A 23,424-nucleotide genomic window follows, 5' to 3' on the forward strand; every position below is an offset into this window, starting at 1 on the left:
TAATGTTGCCCGGGGGCCGCATTTGGTCTTCAACAAGGTCCGGAGGGACATTTTTTTTATATTTCCTCACCATCAAATTTTGCGTATCCATTGTTTTTGGAATTTTTGTTATTCCCCGACTGTCTAGCTTTACATTTTGGTGATTATTTGCAAGCTGGACAGTCAAGAAACGGTATAAATGTAGGTCCATTATAATTTCTAAACCGTTTCGATTTGGTTTAGTCATTTTAAAGTATATTGAGTTTGTTTTCCTCCCACGTACCGTATGTTTGATACCCCTGTCCTAAAGAGACTTTCAGTTGATCTATTCCGCTGACAATTGTTCAAGACAATAAGAAAGCAAATTTTTCTGCACTGACATACAGTACTGTAAATTAACACATTAGGAGGTTCAGTTTGAATACCATTCATTGGGATATGTAGAAAACAGCATGTGACATGCTCAAGTCAGAAAAATAAAACCATCAATTGATGTTACCATTGCATAGTTAATTGTTTGCTAGCTATGCCTTGAGGTACATGTACTGTATGCTGCTTCAAGGGCGTCAGTCAAACTACATGGAAAATAGTAGGACTGTACAGAAGACATCAAATGAAAAAAAGAACACACACATTCACGGTTTTATTGCCAACAGTCATACAGAATTATGATAATAACTCATACAGATGTAGGATCTTAATATGAGCCAGTTTGCCAGTGAATTATTATGTGGATTATAATTAATGGACATTTATATAGGGGTTGATACATTTTTCTAAGGGAAATCAAGTCTGAAATTTCAAAGTGGAAATTACAAACTTCAGATGCCTCTTTAAAACCTCAAATACACTCTAAGATTGACATTTCCTGCATTGCAGGAAGGTTCTCCTGCAACAGGTGATCAAATTAAGATCCTACATCTGTACAACCAAAGATAAAATCTGTAAACATTGTTTGGACTAATTTTTTTACTTGTTACAAAATGAGTTTTTGTGATCCTTCTGACAAAAAAAAATATCATATTCAGAATTTGGAAACTAGAGAGAGAGAGAAAGGAAAAACGTTGAATCTCAAGCAGCAACACTCAAGCAGTACTGCAAAATACAACTCCTAGGATGCGTCCCAAATGGCACCCTATTCCCTAAATAGTGCACTACTTTTTAACAGGGCCCATAGGGCCTAAAGTAGTGCACTATATAGGGAATAGGGTGACATTTGGGACGCATTCCTAATGAACAGCAGGGCATGCCCATGAAGAAGGTCCAGCTATCGTACTTTGAAGAAGAAAAAACACCATTGGTACAAATAAAAGGCACATTTTCATCCACAGAAAACTGGAAAAGCCATGTTCTAGTTTGACTCCCTACCTAGAGTATGTGAACTTTGAGTTGACTCACAATTCTTTGTTGAGTTAATAAAAATGTTTTTATGCCAAGCTATGTAATTGATTCATGTAAGATTACTTGTTTGAAGGTTTGAGTAATATGTGTGGATCTCCATTCAGGATTTAGCCTAAGTGTTTTGGGAATCCATTCTTCAATTTGGTACAGATCTGCCTAACAAAATAAATTATTGGTCTATTTTGTCTGTTCATAAACTGCCACAAAAGTAATGGGCTGTTAGAAATGTATCGAGACTCAAAGTTCATGAAACTGCTTTAGGCTATTCAGTAACTATCACATTTTGATAGGGAGGTTATCAAATAATGTCATAACATTGCTATACTCCCCTTTACAAATCAGAGTGAGACTTCTATTATCTATTATTATTCTATCTATTACATTTACATCATTTAGCAGACGCTCTTATCCAGAGCGACTTACAGTTAGTAAGTGCATACATTTGTATTTTTTTTATACTGGCCCCCTGTGGGAATCGAACCCACAACCCTGGCGTTGCAAACGCCATGCTCTACCAACTGAGCTACACGGGGCTAAACGTATTTTATTTTTAGCTTCTCATTGAACCATTTAGATAAATGTGGCCTATGCAATGACTGTAAAAACTGTTCCAAATATGTTTTGTCATTTAATGTATAGATTTCAAGTGGTTGAATTTGAATAAGTTGTACCATACAGCTCCAATATTAATTATTGTTATGTTATTACAATAGTTACATGACAAATACACACTGAGTGTACAAAACATTAAGAACAATATTGAGTTGCACCAGCTTTTGACCCCAGACCAGCCTCAATTCATCAGGGCATGGACTCTACAAGGTGTCGAAAGCATTCCACAGGGATGCTGGCCCATTTTGACTCCAATGCTTCCCACAGTTGTGTCACGTTGGCTGAATGTCCTTTGGATGGTGGACCATTCTTGAAATGCATGGGGAAATGTTGAGAGTGAAAAACCCAGCAGCGTTGTAGTTCTTGGTACACTCAAACCAGTGCACCTGGTACCTACTACCCTACCCCGTTCAAAGGCACTTCAATCTTTTGTCTTGCCCATTCACCCTCTGAATGGCACACATACACAATCCATGTCTCAATTGTCTCAAGGCTTAAAAATCCTTCTTTAACCTGTCTCTTCCCCTTCATCTACACTGATTGAAGTGAATTTAACAAGTGACATTGATAAGGGATCATAGCTTTCACCTGGATTCACCTGGTCAGTCTATGTCATGGATAGAGCAGGTGTTCCTAATGTTTTGTACACTCAGTGTATAACATGTATGCTATATAACCAGAGAGGAAGAGGCGAAGCGAGACGGTTTACTCCACCTAAAATCTGTCCACGAAAATAAGACCATGAAGTGAGGAATTTTTGTATGGAGGTCAATGAGAAAGTGTGTTGAATTTGGTCAACAAAGATTTGAATTGCTATTTTGCTACGAGAGGCTTATTTGATTGAATAGAAGTTTCGTAATGGTTTGGTTGTTAAGAATGCACTGATATAGGTGGACACACTTGGCATTTCGGCAACTTTGAAAAAAAGAACTTTATGTCAGAGTTGTGCCTGTTGTTCACTTATGTATCTGCCCTCTCATTAGCTAGAGAGGGTCCATCTGATCTAGTCTCCTCTTGCCTGCCTTCCATCTTTAAGGACATATTTCCATTGTTAGAGAGGTCACTCGACCATCTTGTCAATATAATAGATAATCTTTGATAACATGATAAATATAATTGAATTATTCCTAGTTTTGAATATTTAATCTAAATGCATAGGCCAAATTAACTGTAGAATCTATATGCTTTTCTTTTATTGATGACCATTCTGTGATGTCAATAGACCTATAGAAATCCATACATTGAGAAATAACAATTAATGTATAATCAATATTATTAAGAGAAAGTGATCTAAAAATGGTACTATTCGAATTACAGGTGCGGCAGGTGAAATCAAGAGGATCTTTACATACCTCCCTTCAGTACAGTGATTTACGTTAAAACACGTTGGTGAATTGTCCTCAATACAATAACACAGATGATTTTTTAACTTCTGATTGTGCTATTCATTTGTGATAATATTTTGTCAAATAATACACTTTTAAAGTTCACCATTAAGCCATAAACGCTAGCAATTATGTGAAGAATATTCATTTGCATGATCGAAGCCCCAAACTAGTTGACTTACTACACACCCAGTTTAAAGAAGGATCCAGAAACCAATTAAGAAATAATCTGTTGAAAAGCAATAAATAGCTGTTGATTTTTACAGTGTGAGCATACACAAGCACCTCCGAAGGGGGTTCAAGGTCTATGAAATGTCCTCATGAACAGTTAGATTTTTCAAGTCATGCAACTGCAGTGACACAAAAAGAATGAAAAAATGTCAGTGGATGAATCTCAATAGTATTACCTTGATTCCTCACATCCTCCTTCCTCGTCTCCTTATCAAAGCACATTGTAGCAGAAGATCCGAGGTTCCTCCCCTCTGATCTTTAGCCTCGTAAAACCAGAGTGAAACAGAATGTGGGTTACACAAGGCTATCATTTCTTGGATGTTGATTAAGGCAGCCCTCCACACCTCTCTGATTCAGAGGGGTTGGGTTAAATGCAGAAGACACATTTCAGTTGAATGCATTCGGTTGTACAACTGACTAGGTATCCCCCTTTCCCTTTCTCCTCCAATGCATTTTGAAGAGGCAAGGAGAGAGGACGCGAGGAATCAAGGAAATACAATTGAGATTCACATAGTATCTTTAAAGCCATGTTGACAGCACTATAAAAAGTTGCGACCCCTGACCCCAACACACTGTGACTACTATAAAGCTAAACATATTCAAGTCTTTAGTTCCCATAAAGCAGATTCATTACAGCCTGGTCCCAAACCCATTTGTGCTGTCTTGCCAACTCCTATGGGCTATGGTCACTGTCATTGTCCAGCCCACAAGTGTTGGCAAGAGAGCACAAACAGATCAGTGACCAGGCTAGATTCATAAGTGACCCAAAGTGAATGTCATCACGCTATAGCTGCGATAAAGGACAAATAATCCTAAAATAGTTTCAAATTCAAAAGCATTTTCAAATGGTTGTTCTCCTCTACGTAACTCTTACTTACCAATGACTGTGTAAATCTGGTTGTGCTTGATACACAAAATGAAAATTTCTGGTTTTTCTAAAATACAATTTTCTTTCCCCTCCTTGAGGTCGATTTGCACTTCATCATCTAAACTACTAACAGTAGTTCTTTTTTGTTTTTAAAACACCAAATCAACATATATGTCCCAAATGCACCTATATGCCTAAAAAATATAGCATTTCAATCATCACATCAAAATAATAATAGTTATATAAATAATTTTTATCAGCAAACCTCTTCTTTCTCATCATCCTTTGCGGCCCGAGAGTTTGCCCAGCCACAAACCGCTTCCAAGACACTGTCATCATCGTTAAGTAACCTTTTTCAACCATAATATATTCTAGTTTCAGGTTTTCAGGAGGGATTGGAGGTTTCAGTTTCAGAACTCCATCTTCTATCAGGCAATGCGCGTAGATCGTCACTGTTTCCTGTTGCCTACAGGCTGATTCAGACACAGTTCACTTCCTGCAGACACTATGGGCAAGCTGTTGTCACGGTGATGGTTTATCAGGTGACTGATGCTGTCAAATATGTGATCTTTTGTCCGTACCTTTAAAAAGATAGAGTAAAGTAGCATACAGGCAAAATATATCTCTGTCTCTTTCTCTCCTTACGCATTGCTTTCTCTCTTATCTCTCTTTTTCTGTGTATCACACTCATTCGCAGACTCTCTCTCTCTCGCTCCCTCACTCTCTCATGCACGCACGCACATGCGCCCGCACGCGCGCACGCAAGCAAGCACGCACACACACACACTTCCCCCACCCACCCCTCCCTCGCTCCCTGCTCACCGTGCCCTCTGGGTCCACCAGCAGTAGGTGTTTGGCCAGTCCATTGTGCATGCCCGTCAGTACGTACGACCCAGGGTTGGTGGTGCTCATCCTAACCAGAAAGTCTCCATCATCCAGCAGTAGTGTCTCTGCGTCCCGTCGGCTCATCTCTCCGTGGTACCAGGACTGACCCTCCAACTCATCCTGGGCCTTGAAGGAAGCTGAGCGCACCAACAGGGGGCTGGAGTTATCCGCAGACCCAGCCTTGTGCAGGGCAGGGACTGCTGACTGGGTCAGGATAGCATCCTCCAAAGGCTCTGTGGTGGTGGGATAAAGAAAACATGTAGTGAAAGATCATGAGCAGCGAGCACAATATGATGAAAATAGGCCTGTGCAGATACAAAGGGGAGCATGGACAATGTAAGCCATATAATGTATGATAATGTATAATAATAATAATAATAATATAATATGCCATTTAGCAGACGCTTTTATCCAAAGCAACTTACAGTCATGCGTGCATACATTTTTGTGTATGGGTGGTCCCGGGGATCGAACCCACTACCTTGGAGTTACAAGCGCCGTGCTCTACCAGCTGAGCTACAGAGGACCACTATGGTGAGATGTGCTATGCTATACAGTATATCTGTGTAGTTATGCTTTAATACCTCTTTAGTTTTATTTCTGGAAATAATTACACCACGAGTAGGCACTTGGCAGTAATTGAAATATCCCATACGGAAAAGTCATATATGGCCATACAGTGCATTTGGAAAGTATTCAGACCCCTTGACTTTTTCCACAGCCTTATTCTAAAGTGGATTAAATTGCTTTTTTCCCTCATCAATCTACACACAATGCCTCATATGAACAAAGCAAACAGGTTTTTAGAAAATGTAGCAAATGTATTACAAATAAAAAAACGGAAATATCAAATTTACATAAGTATTCAGACCCTTTACTCAGTACTTTGTTGAAGCACCTTTGCGAGCGATTACAGCCTTGAGTATTCTTGGTTATTACGCTACAAGCTTGGCACACCTGTATTTGGGGGGTTTCTACCATTCTTCTCTGCAGATCCTCTGAAGCTCTGTCAGGTTGGATAGGGAGCGTCGCTGCACAGCTATTTTCAGTCCGGGCTCTGGCTAGGCCACTCAAGGACATTCAGAGACTTGTCCCGAAGCCACTTCTGTGTTGTCTTGGCTGTGTGCTTAGGTTCATTGTCCTGTTGGAAGGTGAACCTTCACCCCAGTCTGAGGTCCTGAGTGCTCTGGAGCAAGTTTTCATCAAGGATTTCTCGGTACTTTGCTCCGTTCATCTTTCCCTTGATCCTGACTAGTCTCCCAGTCCCTGCCACTAAAAACCATCCCCACAGCACGATGCTGCCACCACCATGCTTCACCGTAGGGATGGTGCCAGGTTTCCTCCAGACGTGACGCTTGGCATTCAGGCCAAAGAGTTCAATCTTGGTTTCATCAGAACAGAGAATCTTGTTTCTCATAGTCTGAGAGTCCTTAGGTGCCTTTTGGCAAACTCCAAGTAGGCTGTCATGTGACTTTTACTGAGGAGTGGCTTCCGTCTGGCCACTCTACCATAAATGCCTGATTGGTGGAATGCTGCAGAGATTGTTGTCCTTCTGGAAGGTTCTCCCATCTCCACAGAGGAACTCTGGAGCTCTGTTAGAGTGACCATCGGGTTCTTGGTCACCTCCCTGACCAAGGCCCTTCTCTCCCGATTGATCTGTTTGGACGGGCGGCCAGCTCTAGGAAGAGTCATGGTGGTTCCAAACTTCTTCCATTTAAGAATGATGGAGGCCACTGTGTTCTTGGGGACCTTCAATGCTGCTGACATTTTTTGGCACCCTTCCCCAGATCTGTGCCTTGACACAACATGTCTCAGAGCTCTACAGACAATTCCTTCGACCTCACGTGGGACCTTATATAGACAGGTGTATGCCTTTCCAAATCATGTCCAATCAATTGAATTAACCACAGGTGGACTCCAATCAAGTTGTAGAAATATCTCAAGGATGATGAATGGAAACAGGATGCACCTGAGCTCGAGTCTCAAAGCAAAGGCTCTGAATACTTATGTAAATAAGGTATTTCTGTTTTATTTTTGTATTTTTGTGTAGATTGATGAGGATTATTATAGTTTTTTATCCATTTTAGAATAAGGCTGTAACGTAACAAAATGTGGAAAAAGTCAATGGGTCTGAATACTTTCCGAATGCACTGTATATGGCCTTATATTTCAAAGAACGCAACATGTATTTTAAAATACACTACCATTCAAAGGTTTGGGGTCACTTAGAAATGTCCTTGATTTCGAAAGAAAAGCAATTATTTTGTCCATTAAAATAACATCTAATTGATCAGAAATACAGCGTAGACATTGTTAATGTTAATGGCTATTGTAGCCGGAAACAGCTGATTTTTAATGGAATATCTACATAGGCGTACAGAGGCCCATTATCAGCAACCATCAATGGCACGTTGAGTTTTCTAATCCAAGTTTATCATTTTAAAAGGCGAATTGATCATTAGAAAACCCTTAGGTTAGGTTAGGTTAGCACAGCTGAAAACTGTTGTGCTGATTATAGAAGCAATAAAACTGGCCTTCTTGAGACTAGTTGAGTATCTGGAGCATCAGCAATTGTGGGTTCGATAACGGGCTCAAAATGACCAGAAACAAATAACTTTCTTCTGAAACTCGTCAGTCTATTCTTGTTCTGAGAAATGAAGGCTAAGTAATTTACATATATACTATATTTACATACATATTTTACTTCAGTAAATTCTTCACAGATTGTAAAGGAGGGGGAAGAATACAGATAAAGAACCTACTATAACCAATATGTAAACACACGGCCCGCATCCATTGAGAAATAAATGTAAGGGGATTTAATTCACCTCTACATTATAATTATAAGGAGCAATGTGGCATACATGTTATTTGTTTGTCAAATATATCTGAATATCTGTCACGTCTACTCCACTCCCCCTCTCCGGTGCTCGACGTCACCAGTTTACTAACCACCGGTCCTGGCAACCTATCATTACGCAGACCTGGCAACCCTCATTACGCATCACTACCCTGATTACTCCCCCTTTATCTAGCACTCCCTAGCATCACTCTTCAGGTAGTATTGGTTATGTTTTCCTTGTTAGACGTGTCTCTTGTTTTGTTTTCGATCCAGGTTCGTTTTCCTTAAACTCACACTGCACTTGCTTCCAGACTCCCTGTCTCTACGTTACAGAATACTATCTCAAAAATATGGAAGCAGCAGAAGAGATATATATACAGTGAGGGAAAAAATATTTGATCCCCTGCTGATTTTGTACGTTTTCCCACTGACAAAGACATGATCAGTCTATAATTTTAATGGTAGGTTTATTTGAACAGTTAGAGACAGAATAACAACAACAAAATCCAGAAAAACGCATGTCAAAAATGTTATAAATTGATTTGCATTTTAATGAGGGAAATAAATATTTGACCCCTCTGCAAAACATGACTTAGTACTTGGTGGCAAAAACCTTGTTGGCAATCACAGAGGTCAGACGTTTCTTGTAGGTGGCCACCAGGTTTGCATACATCTCAGGAGGGATTTTGTTCCACTCCTCTTTGCAGATCTTCTCCAAGTCATTAAGGTTTCGAGGCTGACGTTTGGCAACTCGAACCTTCAGCTCCCTCCACAGATTTTCTATGGGATTAAGGTCTGGAGACTGGCTAGGCCACTCCAGGACCTTCATGTGCTTCTTCTTGAGCCACTCCTTTGTTGCCTTGGCCGTGTGTTTTGGGTCATTGTCGGGCGCTGCAGGATTTCAGTCCTTCGCGGCGTAGTGTGTTACCAATTGTTTTCTTGGTGACTATGGTACCAGCTGCCTTGAGATCATTTGACAAGATCCTCCCGTGTAGTTCTGGGCTGATTCCTCACTGTTCTTATGATTATTGCAACTCCACGAGGTGAGATCTTGCATGGAGCCCCAGGCAGTTATTTTGTGTTTCTTCCATTTGCGAATAATCACACCAACTGTTGTCACCTTCTCACCAAGCTGCTTGGCGATGGTCTTTTAGCCCATTCCAGCCTTGTGTAGGTCTACAATCTTTGTCCTGACATCCTTGGAGAGCTCTTTGATCTTGGCCATGGTGGAGATTTTGGAATCTGATTGATTGATCGCTTCTGTGGACAGGTGTCTTTTATACAGGTAACAAGCTGAGATTAGGAGCACTCCCTTTAAGAGTGTGCTCCTAATCTCAGCTCGTTACCTGTATAAAAGACACATGGGAGCCAGAAATCTTTCTGATTGAGAGGGGGTCAAATACTTATTTCCCTCATTAAAATGCAAATCAATTTATTACATTTTTGACATGCGTTTTTCTGGATTTTTTTGTTGTTATTCGGTCTCTCACTGTTCAAATAAACCTACCATTAAAATTATAGACTGATCATTTCTTTGTCAGTGGGCAAATGTACAAAATCAGCAGGGGATCAAATACTTTTTTCCCTCACTGTATATATATATATATATTATATACAGTGGGGGAAAAAAGTATTTAGTCAGCCACCAATTGTGCAAGTTCTCACACTTAAAAAGATGAGAGAGGCCTGTAATTTTCATCATAGGTACACGTCAACTATGACAGACAAAATGAGAAAAAAAAATCCAGAAAATCACATTGTAGGATTTTTCATGAATTTATTTGCAAATTATGGTGGAAAATAAGTATTTGGTCAGTAACAAAAGTTTCTCAATACTTTGTTATATACCCTTTGTTGGCAATGACACAGGTCAAACGTTTTCTGTAAGTCTTCACAAGGTTTTCACACACTGTTGCTGGTATTTTGGCCCATTCCTCCATGCAGATCTCCTATAGAGCAGTGATGTTTTGGGGCTGTCGCTGGGCAACACAGACTTTCAACTCCCCTCCAAAGATTTTCTATGGGGTTGAGATCTGGAGACTGGCTAGGCCACTCCAGGACCTTGAAATGCTTCTTACGAAGCCACTCCTTCGTTGCCCGTGCGGTGTGTTTGGGATCATTGTCATGCTGAAAGACCCAGCCACGTTTCATCTTCAATGCCCTTGCTGATGGAAGGAGGTTTTCACTCAAAATCTCATGATACATGGCCCCATTCATTCTTTCCTTTACACGGATCAGTCGTCCTGGTCCCTTTGCAGAAAAACAGCCCCAAAGCATGATGTTTCCACCCCCATGCTTCACAGTAGGTATGGTGTTCTTTGGATGCAACTCAGCATTCTTTGTCCTCCAAACACGACGAGTTGAGTTTTTACCAAAAAGTTATATTTTGGTTTCATCTGACCATATGACATTCTCCCAATCCTCTTCTGGATCATCCAAATGCACTCTAGCAAACTTCAGACGGGCCTGGACATGTACTGGCTTAAGCAGGGGGACACGTCTGGCACTGCAGGATTTGAGTCCCTGGCGGCGTAGTGTGTTACTGATGGTAGGCTTTGTTACTTTGGTCCCAGCTCTCTGCAGGTCATTCACTAGGTCCCCCCGTGTGGTTCTGGGATTTTTGCTCACCGTTCTTGTGATCATTTTGACCCCACGGTGTGAGATCTTGCGTGGAGACCCAGATCGAGGGAGATTATCAGTGGTCTTGTATGTCTTCCATTTCCTAATAATTGCTCCCACAGTTGATTTCTTCAAACCAAGCTGCTTACCTATTGCAGATTCAGTCTTCCCAGCCTGGTGCAGGTCTACAATTTTGTTTCTGGTGTCCTTTGACAGCTCTTTGGTCTTGGCCATAGTGGAGTTTGAAGTGTGACTGTTTGAGGTTGTGGACAGGTGTCTTTTATACTGATAACAAGTTCAAACAGGTGCCATTAATACAGGTAAAGAGTGGAGGACAGAGGAGCCTCTTAAAGAAGAAGTTACAGGTCTGTGAGAGCCAGAAATCTTGCTTGTTTGTAGGTGACCAAATACTTATTTTCCACCATAATTTGCAAATCAATTCATTAAAAGTCCTACAATGTGATATTCTGGATTTTTTTTTCTAAATTTGTCTGTCATAGTTGACGTGTACCTATGATGAAAATTACAGGCCTCTCTCATCTTTTTAAGTGGGAGAACTTGCATAATTGGTGGCTGACTAAATACTTTTTTTCCCCACTGTATATACCAGACGGTCGGCGAACAGGGACACCTACTCCACCAACACCACGATCAGCTGGCCCAACTGCGTTCGACTATGGATGACCTAACCCGAAGTCCACTGGGGCAGAGGGACAGACCTGTGATCATCCGTCTCCCAGTGTAGGTGTGTGTATTCCTTCATCGTTTTCCGCCAAACCCTTCCTGGTTTATATTTCACTGGCTGGCTGTCTCTCAGGTGTTGTCTTTACGGCTCTAGTGGACTGGTGCCGCGGGGAATTTCATCGACCAGGCCCTCGTCTCCTCACTCAACATCACTGCATACCCACTCTCCTCTCCTTGTTCGGTCCAAGCCCTGGAAAAAACGACCGTTGGGATCCGGAACTATTACGCACGTCACCACACCACTCACTCTCACCGTAGGACCCAAGCACCAGGAAAGCCTTCACTTCCTCATTACCTCCACACCTGTGCACAAAGTCATCCTCGGCCTCCCGTCGATTCAACTTCATAAACCCACCATCTCCTGGTCTAAGATGAGAATCACCGCCTGGTGACCAGGATGTCGAAGGACCTGCTTTCCCACACCCTGTGGTTCCACGTCGGTGGAGGGTTCCGTGAGTGTCCTTCAGCCCATCAATCGGTCCTCCTGTATCGTTGGCCCCGTTTTGTGGGACGTAGATGTGGACATCCGCCAAGCTCTGGTGAGGGAACCCGATCCTGCGGTTTTATCCCTCTCTTTGGTCTCCCTACCGCTCTCCAGGTCGCTGAGGCACTGTTCCAGCAGGTCTTCCGGCACTATGGCCTTCCGGAGGACAACATCCCCGACCGTGGCCCCCAATTCACGTCACGGGTATGGAAAGCCTTCATGGAGAAGCTGGGGGTCACGGTCCGCCTCACTTCCCGGTACCGGCCTCAGTCTAATGGGCAGGTGGAGGAGAGGATGAACCAGGAGCTGGGGAAGTTACTGAGGAGTCACTACCAGGACTGGCAGGGGGAGTGGGCCCAATTCCTTCCCTGGATGGTGTACGCCCAGAATTCTTTGCATCACTCCTCCACCGGGCTGACTCCCTTCCAGTTTGTTCTGGGTTATCAGCCGGCCCTGGCTCCGTGGACCCCGAGACAGACCAAAGCTCCTGCGGTGGACGAGTGGTTCAGGCGCGTGAGGCTCCAGCGCCAGAAAGAGCAGGCGGATCACCACCGCAGTGAGGCTCCCGTGTTCCATCCTGGTGATCACGTCTGGCTCTCCACCAGGAACCTCCCACTCCGCCTGCCCTGTAAGAAGCTGAGCACCCGGTTTGTGGGGCCGTTAAAGGTTCTCCGGAGGGTCAACGAGATGACATATAGATTACAGCTCCCCACTAACTAGCGAATCTCAACCTCTTTTCATGTCTCCCTCCTCAGGCCGGTGGTTCCTGGTGCCCTGGCTGAAGCCGTCCCCCACAACACCCCTACTTCTCCCCTGGACGTTGAGGGAGGTCCCGCCTATGCCATCAGATCCCTCCTGGACTCCAGACGTCATGGGGGTCGGCTCCAGTACCTTGGGGACTGGGAGGGGTACGGTCCAGAGGAGCGGTGTTGGATTCCGGTGGACGACATTCTAGATCCCAACATCATCTGAGATTTCCACGCCCTCGGGCTGTGGGGAGTTACTGTCACGTCTACTCCCGCTCCCCCTCTCCGGCACTCAACATCGCCGGTTTACTAACCACCGGTCCTGGCAACACATCGTTACGCACACCTGGCAACCCTCATTACGCACACCTGCGCCTCATCATGAGGCACACCTGGACTCCATCACTACCCTGATTACTCTCCCTTTATCTAGCACTCCCTAGCATCACTCTTCAGGTAGTATTGGTTATGTTTTCCTTGTTAGACGGTTCTCTTGTTTTGTTTTGGTTCCATGTTCGTTTTCATTAAACTCACACTGCACTTGCTTCCAGACTCCCTGTGTCTAAGTTACAATATCCATATAACAATTATAAATATAAACCTCTGGTTGGGGGAAGGTTTTCACCGTGTCAGTGTCCTCAGAGTTACAGTTGAAGTCGGAGGTTTACATACACCTTAGCCAAATACATTTAAACTAAGTTTTTCACAATTCCTGACATTTAATCCTAGTAAAAATTACCTGTTTTAGGTCAGTTAGGATCACCACTTTATTTTAAGAATGTGAAATGTATAATTGTAGAAAGAATGATTTACTTCAGCTTTTATTTCTTTAATCACATTCCCAGTGGGTCAGAAGTTTACATACACTCAATTAGTATTTGGTAGCATTGCCTTTAAATTGTTTAACTTGGGTCAAACGTTTCGGGTAGACTTCCACAAGCTTCCCACAATAAGTTGGGTGAATTTTGGCCAATTCCTGAGTCAGGTTTGTAGGCCTCCTTGCTCGCTCACACGCTTTTTCAGTTCTGCCCACACATTTTCTATAGGATTGAGGTCAGGGCTTTGTGATGGCCACTCCAATACCTTGACTTTGTTTTCCTTAAGCCATTTTGCCACAACTTTGGAAGTGTGCTTGGGGTCATTGTCTATTTGGAAGACCATTTTGCGACCAAGCTTTAACTTCCTGACTGATGTCTTGAGATGTTGCTTCAAAATATCCACATAATTTTCCTTCCTCATGATGCCATCTATTTTGTGAAGTGCACCAGTCCCTCATGCAGCAAAACACCCCCACAGCATGATGCTACCCCTGCGCTTCACGGTTGGGATGGTGTTCTTCGGCTTGCAAGCATTCCCCTTTTTCCTCCAAACATAACGATGGTCATCATGGTCAAACAATTATATTTTTGTTTCATTATACTAGAGGACATTTCTCCAAAAAGTACTATCGTTGTCCCCACGTGCAGTTGCAAACCATAGTCTGGCTTTTTTATGGCGTTTTTGGAGCAGTGGCTTCTTCCTTGCTGAGCGGCCTTTCAGGTTATGTCGATATAGGACTCGTTTTACTGTGGATATAGACACTTTTGTACCTGTTTCCTCCAGCATCTTCACAAGGTCCTTTGCTGTTGTTCTGGGATTGATTTGCACTTTTCGCACCAAAGTACGTTAATCTCTAGGAGACATAACGCGTCTCCTTCCTGAGCGGTATGACTGCTGCGTGGTCCCATGGTGTTTATACTTGCGTGCTATTATTTGTACAGATGAACGTGGTACCTTCAGGCGTTTGGAAATTGCTCCCAATGATGAACCAGACTTGTGGAGGTCTACAGTTTTTTTTATGAGGTCTTGGCTGATTTCTTTTGATTTTCCCATGATGTCAAGCAAAGAGGCACTGAGTTTGAAGGTAGGCCTTGAAATACATCCACAGGTACACCTCCAATTGACTCAAATGATGTCAATTAGCCTATCAGAAGCTTCTAAAGCCATGACATCCTTTTCTGGAATTTTACAAGCTGTTTAAAGGCACAGTGAACTTAGTGTAAGTAAACTTCTGAACCACTGGAATTGTGATACAGTTAATTATAAGTGAAATAATCTGTCTGTAAACAAATGTTAGAAAAATTACTTGTGTCATGCACAAAGTAGATGTCCTAACCGACTTGCCAAAACTATAGTTTGTTAACAAGAAATGTGTGGAGTGGTTGAAAAACTGGTCTTAATGACTCCAACCTAAGTGTATGTAAACTTCTGACTTCAACTGTATCTTCCTTTTGTCTTGGATATGACATAGTGTTATTATAACACAAAGCAGATCCCTGGTGGAAACAATAACCAGATCACCTCTGTAATTATAATAATGTCTCCTGGTTGGAGTAGGATAATGTTATTATTAGTGTTAGCAACTTGCGATTAGCAGTTAGTTTCTTCTTCTTATAGATGTTAAACAGGAATATGCTAGTTATTAGCATTAGCAATGTTAGCGGTTAGTTCCTTCTTCTTATAATTTTTTTACATTTTAGTCATTTAGCAGACACTCTTATCCAGAGCGACTTACAGTTAGTGAGTGCATATATTTTCATACTGGCCCCCCGTGGGAAACGAACCCACAACCCTGGCGTTGCAAGCGCCATGCTCTACCAACTGAGCTACAGGGGACATGTTCAGCCAGTCCCAAATCACTCTCTATCCCTCCCCCTTGGCCCTGACTCCTCGATTGTGTCGTCCTATGTGTGGTCTTCTGTAGCTCAGTTGGTAGAGCATGGCTCTTGCAAAGTCAGGATAGTGGGCTCGATTCCCATCCATACATAAAGAATGTTAATACGCATGACTGTAAGTCGCTTTGGATAAAAGCGTTTGCTATATGGCATATATTATACAGTATATTAATATTATTATACATTGATTTTAGCATGTCTGGATAGGTATAGGCAGTGTAATGGAAACGCTTCTACCATATTTATTTCACCTTCAGATCAGCAAACATTGAAGGGTTAGGGCCAAAGGGATGGGTAAAGATCGTTTTGGGACTGGCTCATTGGCTAGGCATATGCCAGTGTTATTAGCAATTAGCGGTTAGTTTCATTATCTTATTGATGTTGAAAAGGAATATGCTAGTGTTATTAGCATTAGCAGTTAGTTTATTCTTTTTATAGATGTTGAATATGAATATGCTAGTGCTATTAGCATTAGCAATGTAAGCAGTAGGTTAGTTCTTCTTACTCATGTCGAACAGGTCTTTCATGAGTCTGTCTTTGGCTGCTGTGCCCTCTGCCCCCTCGGCTGCCATGCTGTCCTGTTCAGCCTGCAGCGCAGCCAGCAGCTGGGCGTCGATCTGCTGGGTGTTTACGTACGTAGGCGCATCCCCCGTTTTTGGTACTGGACTCTTCCCGACGGGCAGACTGTAGATGTCCCATGATCCTAGACATAAAAGCAAAAGTTAAAAGCAAAAAGTTATAAGCAAGAAAGACTAATTTCAATTTATGTGATCTGAAAAGATAAGATCGTCTGCTAAATGACTTAAATGTAAATGTTGAAGAAAATGGACAATAAAGTCTCTCTCTTCTTACTTGGGAGGAGTTATCAGTTAGTAAAAACAATATAAGATATAAACATTGTGAACTAACAAAGTTATGTGAGAGAAAGAGAGAGAGAGAGAGAGAGAGAGAGAGAGAGAGATGGGAGTTTATGATCAAGATCAAGAGAGACCAGAGACCAGCAGTGGTGTAAAGTACTTAAGTCAAAATACTTTAAAGTACTACTTGAGTCGTTTTTTTTGGTATCTGTACTTTACTTTACTATTTATATTTTTGACAACTTTTACTTTTACTTCACAAAATTCCTAAAGAAAATAATGTACTTTTTACTCCATACATTTTCCCTGGCACCCAAAGTATGTGTTACATTTTGAATGCTTAGCAGGACAGGAACATTTTCAAAATTCACGCACTTATCAAGAGAACATCCCTGGTCATCCCTACTTCCTCTGATCTGGCCAACTCACCAAACACACATGCTTAGTTTGTAAATTATGTCTGAGTATTGGAGTGTGCCCCTGGCTATCCATAAATTAAAAAACAAGAAAATGGTGCCATCTGGTTTGCTTAATATAAGGAATTTGAAATGATATATACTTTTACTTTTACTTTTGATATTTAAGTATATTTAAAACCAAATACTTTTAGACTTTTACTCAGGTAGTATTTTACTTGGTGACTTTCACTTTTACTTTAGTCATTTTCTATTAAAGTATCTTTACTTTATGTATGACAATTGGGTACTTTGTCCACCACTGGAGACCAGAGACAGAGAGAGAGACAGAGATCCTCTCTTACCCTGTTGGACCAGTATCCCAGTAGGCCTCCTGTCCTCTCCCCAGCTCTCTCCACAGTGTCTGCCCTGGTAGTAAGTCTGGTCCACCCCAGCCCGTGGAGCCTGTTGCTGGAGAGAAACAGACAGGAAGAACAACAGAATTTAGTAAATAAAAATAAAAAATACCACCTCTTCAGCATGCTCTTTATTCCTTCCTTACTTTCTTCCTTAGCAGTATCTATCTCATCCATCACTGGGAAGCAAATCAAATCCCAAAGGCTAACAGTATGTATTTCTAGCCCGTGATGACATATGTAGGCTCTGTGGGAGGATGACGTAGGATGGATGAGGTAGATGTAGATTGGACAACCTGGGAATTCCGGTATCCCAAAGTAGTGTATTTCTAGCTGATGATGATGTACGTATGCCTCATGTTGATTTGTGTTACTGTGTGGCCCAGTTGGTAAGAGTGCGACACCAGCAATGACAAGAGAGTGGATTCAAGTCCAACAGGGATCACATACTTACAGTGCATTCGGAAAGTATTCAGACCCCTTGACTTTTTCCACATTTTGTTACATTACAGACTTATTCTAAAATTGATTAAATTGTTTTTTTCCCTCGTCAATCTACAGTCATGGTTAAAAGTTTTGAGAATGACACAAGTACTGGTCTTCACAAAGTTCGCTGCTTCAGTGTAATGAGATATTTTTGTCAGATGTTTCTATGGTATACTGAAGTATAATAACAAGCATTCCATAAGTGTCAAAGGCTTTTATTGACAATTACATTAAGTTTATGCAAAGAGTCAATATTTGCAGTGTTGACCCTTCTTTTTGAAGACCTCTGCAATCCGCCCTGGCATGCTGTCAATTAACTTCTGGGCCACATCCTGACATTCTTGCATAATCAATGCTTGGAGTTTGTCAGAATTTGTGGGTTTTTGTTTGTCCACCCGCCTCTTGAGGATTGACCACACGTTCTCAATGGGATTAAGGTCTGCGGAGTTTCCTGGCCATGGACCCAAAATGTTGATGTTTTGTTCCCCGAGCCACTTAGTTATCACTTTTGCCTTATGGCAAGGTCCATCATGCTGGAAAAGGCATTGGTCGTCACCAAACTGTTCTTGGATAGTTGGGAGAAGTTGCTCTCGGAGGATGTGTTGGTACCATTCTTTATTCATGGCTGTGTTCTTAGGCAAAATTGTGAGTGAGCCCACTCCCTTGGCTGAGAAGCAACCCCACACATGAATGGTCTCAGGATGTTTTACTGTTGGCATGACAAAGGACTGATGGTAGCGCACACCTTGTCTTCTCCGGACAAGGTGTTTTCCGGATGCCCCAAACAATCGGAAAGGGGATTCATCAGAGAAAATGACTTTACCCCAGTCCTCAGCAGTCCAATCCCTGTACCTTTTGCAGAATATAAGTCTGTCCCTGATGTTTTTCCTGGAGAGAAGGAACTTCTTTGCTGCCCTTCTTGACACCAAACCATCCTCCAAAAGTCTTCGCCTCACTGTGCATGCAGATGCACTCACACCTGCCTGCTGCCATTCCTGAGCAAGCTCTGCACTGGTGGTGCCCCGATCCCGCAGCTGAATCAACTTTAGGAGACGGTCCTGGCGCTTGCTGGACTTTCTTGGGCGTCCTGACGCCTTCTTCACAACAATTGAACCTCTCTCCTTGAAGTTCTTGATGATCCGATAAATGGATGATTTAGGTGCAATCTTACTAGCAGCAATATCCTTGCATGTGAAGCCCTTTTTGTGCAAAGCCCTCCTTTTAAAGCTTCCAGTCTGTTATTCTAACTCAATCAGCATGACAGAGTGATCTCCAGCCTTGTCCTCGTCAACACTCTCACCTGTGTTAATGAGAGAATCACTGACATGATGTCAGCTGGTCCTTTTGTGGCAGGGCTGAAATGCAGTGGAAATGTTTGTTTGGGATTTAGTTCATTTTCATGGCAAAGAGGGACTTTGCAATTAATTGAGGGGAAAAAAGTATTTGATCCCCTGCTGATTTTGTACGTTTGCCCATTGACAAAGAAATGATCAGTCTATAATTTTAATGGTAGGTTTATTTGAACAGTGAGAGACAGAATACCAAACACAAAATCCAGAAAAACGCATGTCAAAAATGTTATAAATTGATTTGCATGTTAATGAGGAAAATAAGTATTTGACCCGTCTGCAAAACATGGCTTAGTACTTGGTGGCAAAACCCTTGTTGGCAATCAGAGGTCAGACATTTCTTGTAGTTGGCCACCAGGTTTGCACACATGGAGGGATTTTGTCCCACTCCTCTTTGCAGATCTTCTCCAAGTCATAAAGGTTTCGAAGCTGACGTTTGGCAACTCGAACCTTCAGCTCCCTCCACAGATTTTCTATGGGATTAAGGTCTGGAGACTGGCTAGGCCACTCCAGGACCTTAATGTGCTTCTTCTTGAGCCACTCCTTTGTTGCCTTGGCCGTGTGTTTTGGTTCATTGTCATGCTGGAATACTCATCCACGACCCATTTTCAATGCCAAGGCTGAGGGAAGGAGGTTCTCACCCAAGATTTGACGGTACATGGCCCCGTCCATCATCCCTTTGGGGGTGAAGTTGTCCTGTCCCCTTAGCAGAAAAACACCCCCAAAGCATAATGTTTCCACCTCTATGTTTGATGGTGGGGATGGTGTTCTTGGGGTCATAGGCAGCATTCCTCCACCTCCAAATACGGCAAGTTGAGTTGATGCCAAAGAGCTCCATTTTGGTCTCATCTGACCACAACACTTTCACCCAGTTCTCCTCTGAATCATTCAGATGTTCATTGGCAAACTTCAGACGGGCCTGTATATGTGCTTTCTTGAGCAGAGGGACCTTTCGGGCGCTGCAGGATTTCAGTCCTTCACGGCATAGTGTGTTACCAATTGTTTTCTTGGTGACTATGGTCCCAGCTGCCTTGATTTCATTGACAAGATCCTCCCGTGTAGTTCTGGGCTGATTCCTCAGCGTTCTCATGATCATTGCAACTCCACGAGGTGAGACCTTGCATGGAGCCCCAGGCCGAGGGAGATTGACAGTTATTTTGTGTTTCTTCCATTTGTGAATAATCGCACCAACTGTTGTCACCTTCTCACCAAGCTGCTTGGCGATGGTCTTGTAGTCCATTCCAGCCTTGTGTAGGTCTACAATCTTGTCCCTGACATCCTTGGAGAGCTCTTTGGTCTTGGCCATGGTGGAGAGTTTGGAATCTGATTGATTGATTGCTTCTGTGGACAGGTGTCTTTTATACAGGTAACAAACTGAGATTAGGAGCACTCCCTTTAAGAGTGTGCTCCTAATCTCAGGTCGTTACCTGTATAAAAGACACCTGGGAGCCCGAAATCTTTCTGATTGAGAGGGGGTCAAATACTTATTTCCCTCATTAAAATGCAAATCAATTTATAACCTTTTTCACATGCGTTTTTCAGGATTTTTTGTTGTTGTTATTCTGTCTCTCACTGTTCAAATAAACCTACCATTAAAATTATAGACTGATAATTTCTTTGTCAGTGGGCAAACGTACAAAATCAGCAGTGGATCAAATACTTTTTTCCCTCACTGTATATGCAAATTGCCATCATCAAAACTGAGGCAGCAGACTTTGTGAAAATTAGTATTTGTGTCATTCTCAAAACGTTTGACCACGACACAATACCCAATAATGACAAAGCAAAAACAGGTTTCCAAATTTTTGGGCAAATTTATAAAAACGAAAAAACTGAAATATCACATTTACATAAGTATTCAGACTCTTTATTCAGTACTTTGTTAAAGCACCTTTGGCAGCGATTACAGCCTCGAGTCTTCTTGGGTATGACGCTATAAGCTTGGCACACCTGTATTTGGAGAGTTTCTCCCATTCTTCTCTGTAGAACCTCTCAAGCTCTGTCAGGTTGGATCGGGTTGAAGTCCGAGCTCTGGCTGGGCCACTCAAGGACATTCAGAGACCTGTCCCGAAGCCACTCCTGCGTTGTCTTGGCTGTGTGCTTAGGGTCATTGTCCTGTTGGAAGGTGAACCTTCACCCCAGTCTGAGGTCCTGAGTGCTCTGGAGCAGGTTTTCATCAAGGATCTCTCTGTACTTTGCTCTGTTCATCTGCCTCGATCCTGACTAGTCTCCCAGTCCCTGCCGCTGAAAAACATCCCCACAGCATGATGCTGCCACCACCATGCTTCACCATAGGGATGGTGCCAGGTTTCCTCCAAACGTGACGCTTGGCATTCAGGCCAAAGAGTTCAATCTTGGTTACATCAGACCAGATAATCTTGTTTCTCATGGTCTGAGAGTCTTTAGGTGCCTTTTGGCAAACTCCAAGCGGGCTGTCATGTGCCTTTTACTGAGGAGTGGCTTCCGTCTGGCCACTCTATTATAAAAGCCTGATTGGTGGAGTGCTGCAGAAATGGTTGTCCTTCTGGAAGGTTCTCCCATCTCCACAGAGGCACTCTAGAACTCTGTCAGAGTGACCATCGGGATCTTGGTCACCTCCCTGACCAAGGCCCTTCTCCCCCGATTGCACAGTTTGGCCGGGCGGCCAGCTCTAGGAAGAGTCTTGGTGGTTCCAAAATTCTTCCATTGAAGTATGATGGAGGCCACTGTGTTCTTGGGGAACTTCAATGCTGCAGACATTTTTTGGTACCCTTCCCCAGATCTGTGCCTTGACACAATCTTATCTCGGAGCTCTACGGACAATTCGTTCAACCTCATAGCTTGGTTTTAGCTCTGACATGCACTGTCAACTGTGGGACCTTATATTGACAGGTGTATGCATTTCCAAATGTCCGATCAATTGAATTTACCACAGGTGGACTCCAATCAAATTGTAGAAACATCTCAAGGATGATCAATGGAAACAGGATGCACCTGAGCTCAATTTCGAGTCTCATAGCAAAGGGTCTGAATACTTATGTAAATAAGGTATTTCAAAAATTTCTAAAAACCTGTTTTCTCTTTGTCATTATGGGGTATTGTGTGTAGATTTTGAGGAAATTGGTTTACTTAATCAATTTTAGAATAAGGCTGTAACAAAATGTGGAAAAGGTCAAGGGGTCTGAATACTTTCTGAAGGCACTGTATATACACATACTAAAAATGTATGTATGCACTCACAGTCTGGAAAGTCAACTTGTATAAAAGCTTCTGCTAAGTGGTATATATATTATAGGCAGATGATGAGGTAGGTAGATGGTGAGGTGTAGCCCTGCATACTCTACCTCTGCCTGCCCTGCTGTCTGGCTGCCTTGCAGGGGAATATTACATTATAGGCAGTGGATGAGGCAGCGTGGATGAGGTAGAAAGATTGTATGGCAAGGTGTATCCCGGCATACTCTACCTCTGCCTGCCCTCTGGTCTCACGGCTCAGCTGGGTATCTATGAACCCTCCAGGGGGCATATATTATTATAGGTTGGTTGTTGAGATAGGTGTAGCATACTGTACTAGCTGTTGTAGGTACTGTATATGGTGAGGTGTGTCATACTGTACTGTACCTCAGTCTGGTTGTTCTGGCATAGCCTGGTATCTATGAACCCTCCGGAGGGTGGCATCTTGCCGGGGATGTTGTTGTAGTATGGATGCTCAGCAGGCTCCTCTTCCTCCTCCGTCCATATGGACTCCTCCATATTTAGAATCCTGTTATCACACCACGAAGACAGAGCAGTGTTAACACAGCAGTGTTAATACACTGCTCACATGACTCACTTCATAGAGCCCCTTCCTACAAATATTCTTAGTACTTTTGTCTAATTTGGTTGTCTCTAAGGTGTTTCCTTTGTGAAATTGTGTGCAAGTGTGTGCACAAACACCTTTATTTCTCTAGGAGATGTGTCTTGATTCACGATTTTAAGTACCATACATGAAATGGCTTTAGAATATTTATTGAGGTCATTGAATGGATGTGAGAATGAGGATTCAGTGGGGAAATGAGAATGGACCGGATAAAGCCATGGGCTGCAGATGAAGGATCCGGAGGGGTTGACTCTGTAGGGTTTGGCTTGGAGTCTTAGGTAGACATCACAGTCAGGTTGTGATAGTTAGGCTGCTGTGGTGAAGGCAATCCCTAAAAAAGAGAACTCCAAGTTAGTCGGACCCTGGAGAGGAAGTGAGCCGTTATGGACAGCAGGTGCGATATAGTTGAGGTAGTACAGGCATACGGATGAGATGCCCATGGAGTGAACCAACCTTAGACCCCAGGAGAGCAAGCAGAAGCGACAGTGGCAAGTAAAAAACTCCTTTGAAGGAAGAAAATCTTGAGAGGAACCAGACTCAGCTGGGGAGCCAATCCTCTTTTGTCTGGTTGGTAAG

The 23,424-nt window shown here is 42.7% G+C and overlaps 1 protein-coding gene across 1 annotated transcript in view; it reads right to left on the minus strand.

Annotated features, from left to right (window-relative positions):
• Nucleotides 1-4,039: 4,039 nt before the first annotated feature.
• The window catches only part of LOC121582728 (SHC-transforming protein 3-like), a 97,562-nt gene continuing 78,177 nt past the window's right edge, over nt 4,040-23,424 (minus strand). Inside the window, exons 8-12 of the mRNA XM_041898786.2 lie at nt 22,611-22,752; nt 17,128-17,233; nt 16,016-16,213; nt 5,299-5,594; nt 4,040-5,057 (exon numbers count right to left, since the gene is read on the minus strand). Of these exons, the coding sequence (XP_041754720.1) occupies nt 4,926-5,057; nt 5,299-5,594; nt 16,016-16,213; nt 17,128-17,233; nt 22,611-22,752 (874 nt within the window). The 3' untranslated portion in view covers nt 4,040-4,925. The remainder of the gene's footprint in view (nt 5,058-5,298; nt 5,595-16,015; nt 16,214-17,127; nt 17,234-22,610; nt 22,753-23,424) is intronic.

Source organism: Coregonus clupeaformis, chromosome 15, assembly GCF_020615455.1.
Source record: "Coregonus clupeaformis isolate EN_2021a chromosome 15, ASM2061545v1, whole genome shotgun sequence".
NCBI classification, from domain to species: Eukaryota; Metazoa; Chordata; class Actinopteri; order Salmoniformes; family Salmonidae; genus Coregonus; species Coregonus clupeaformis.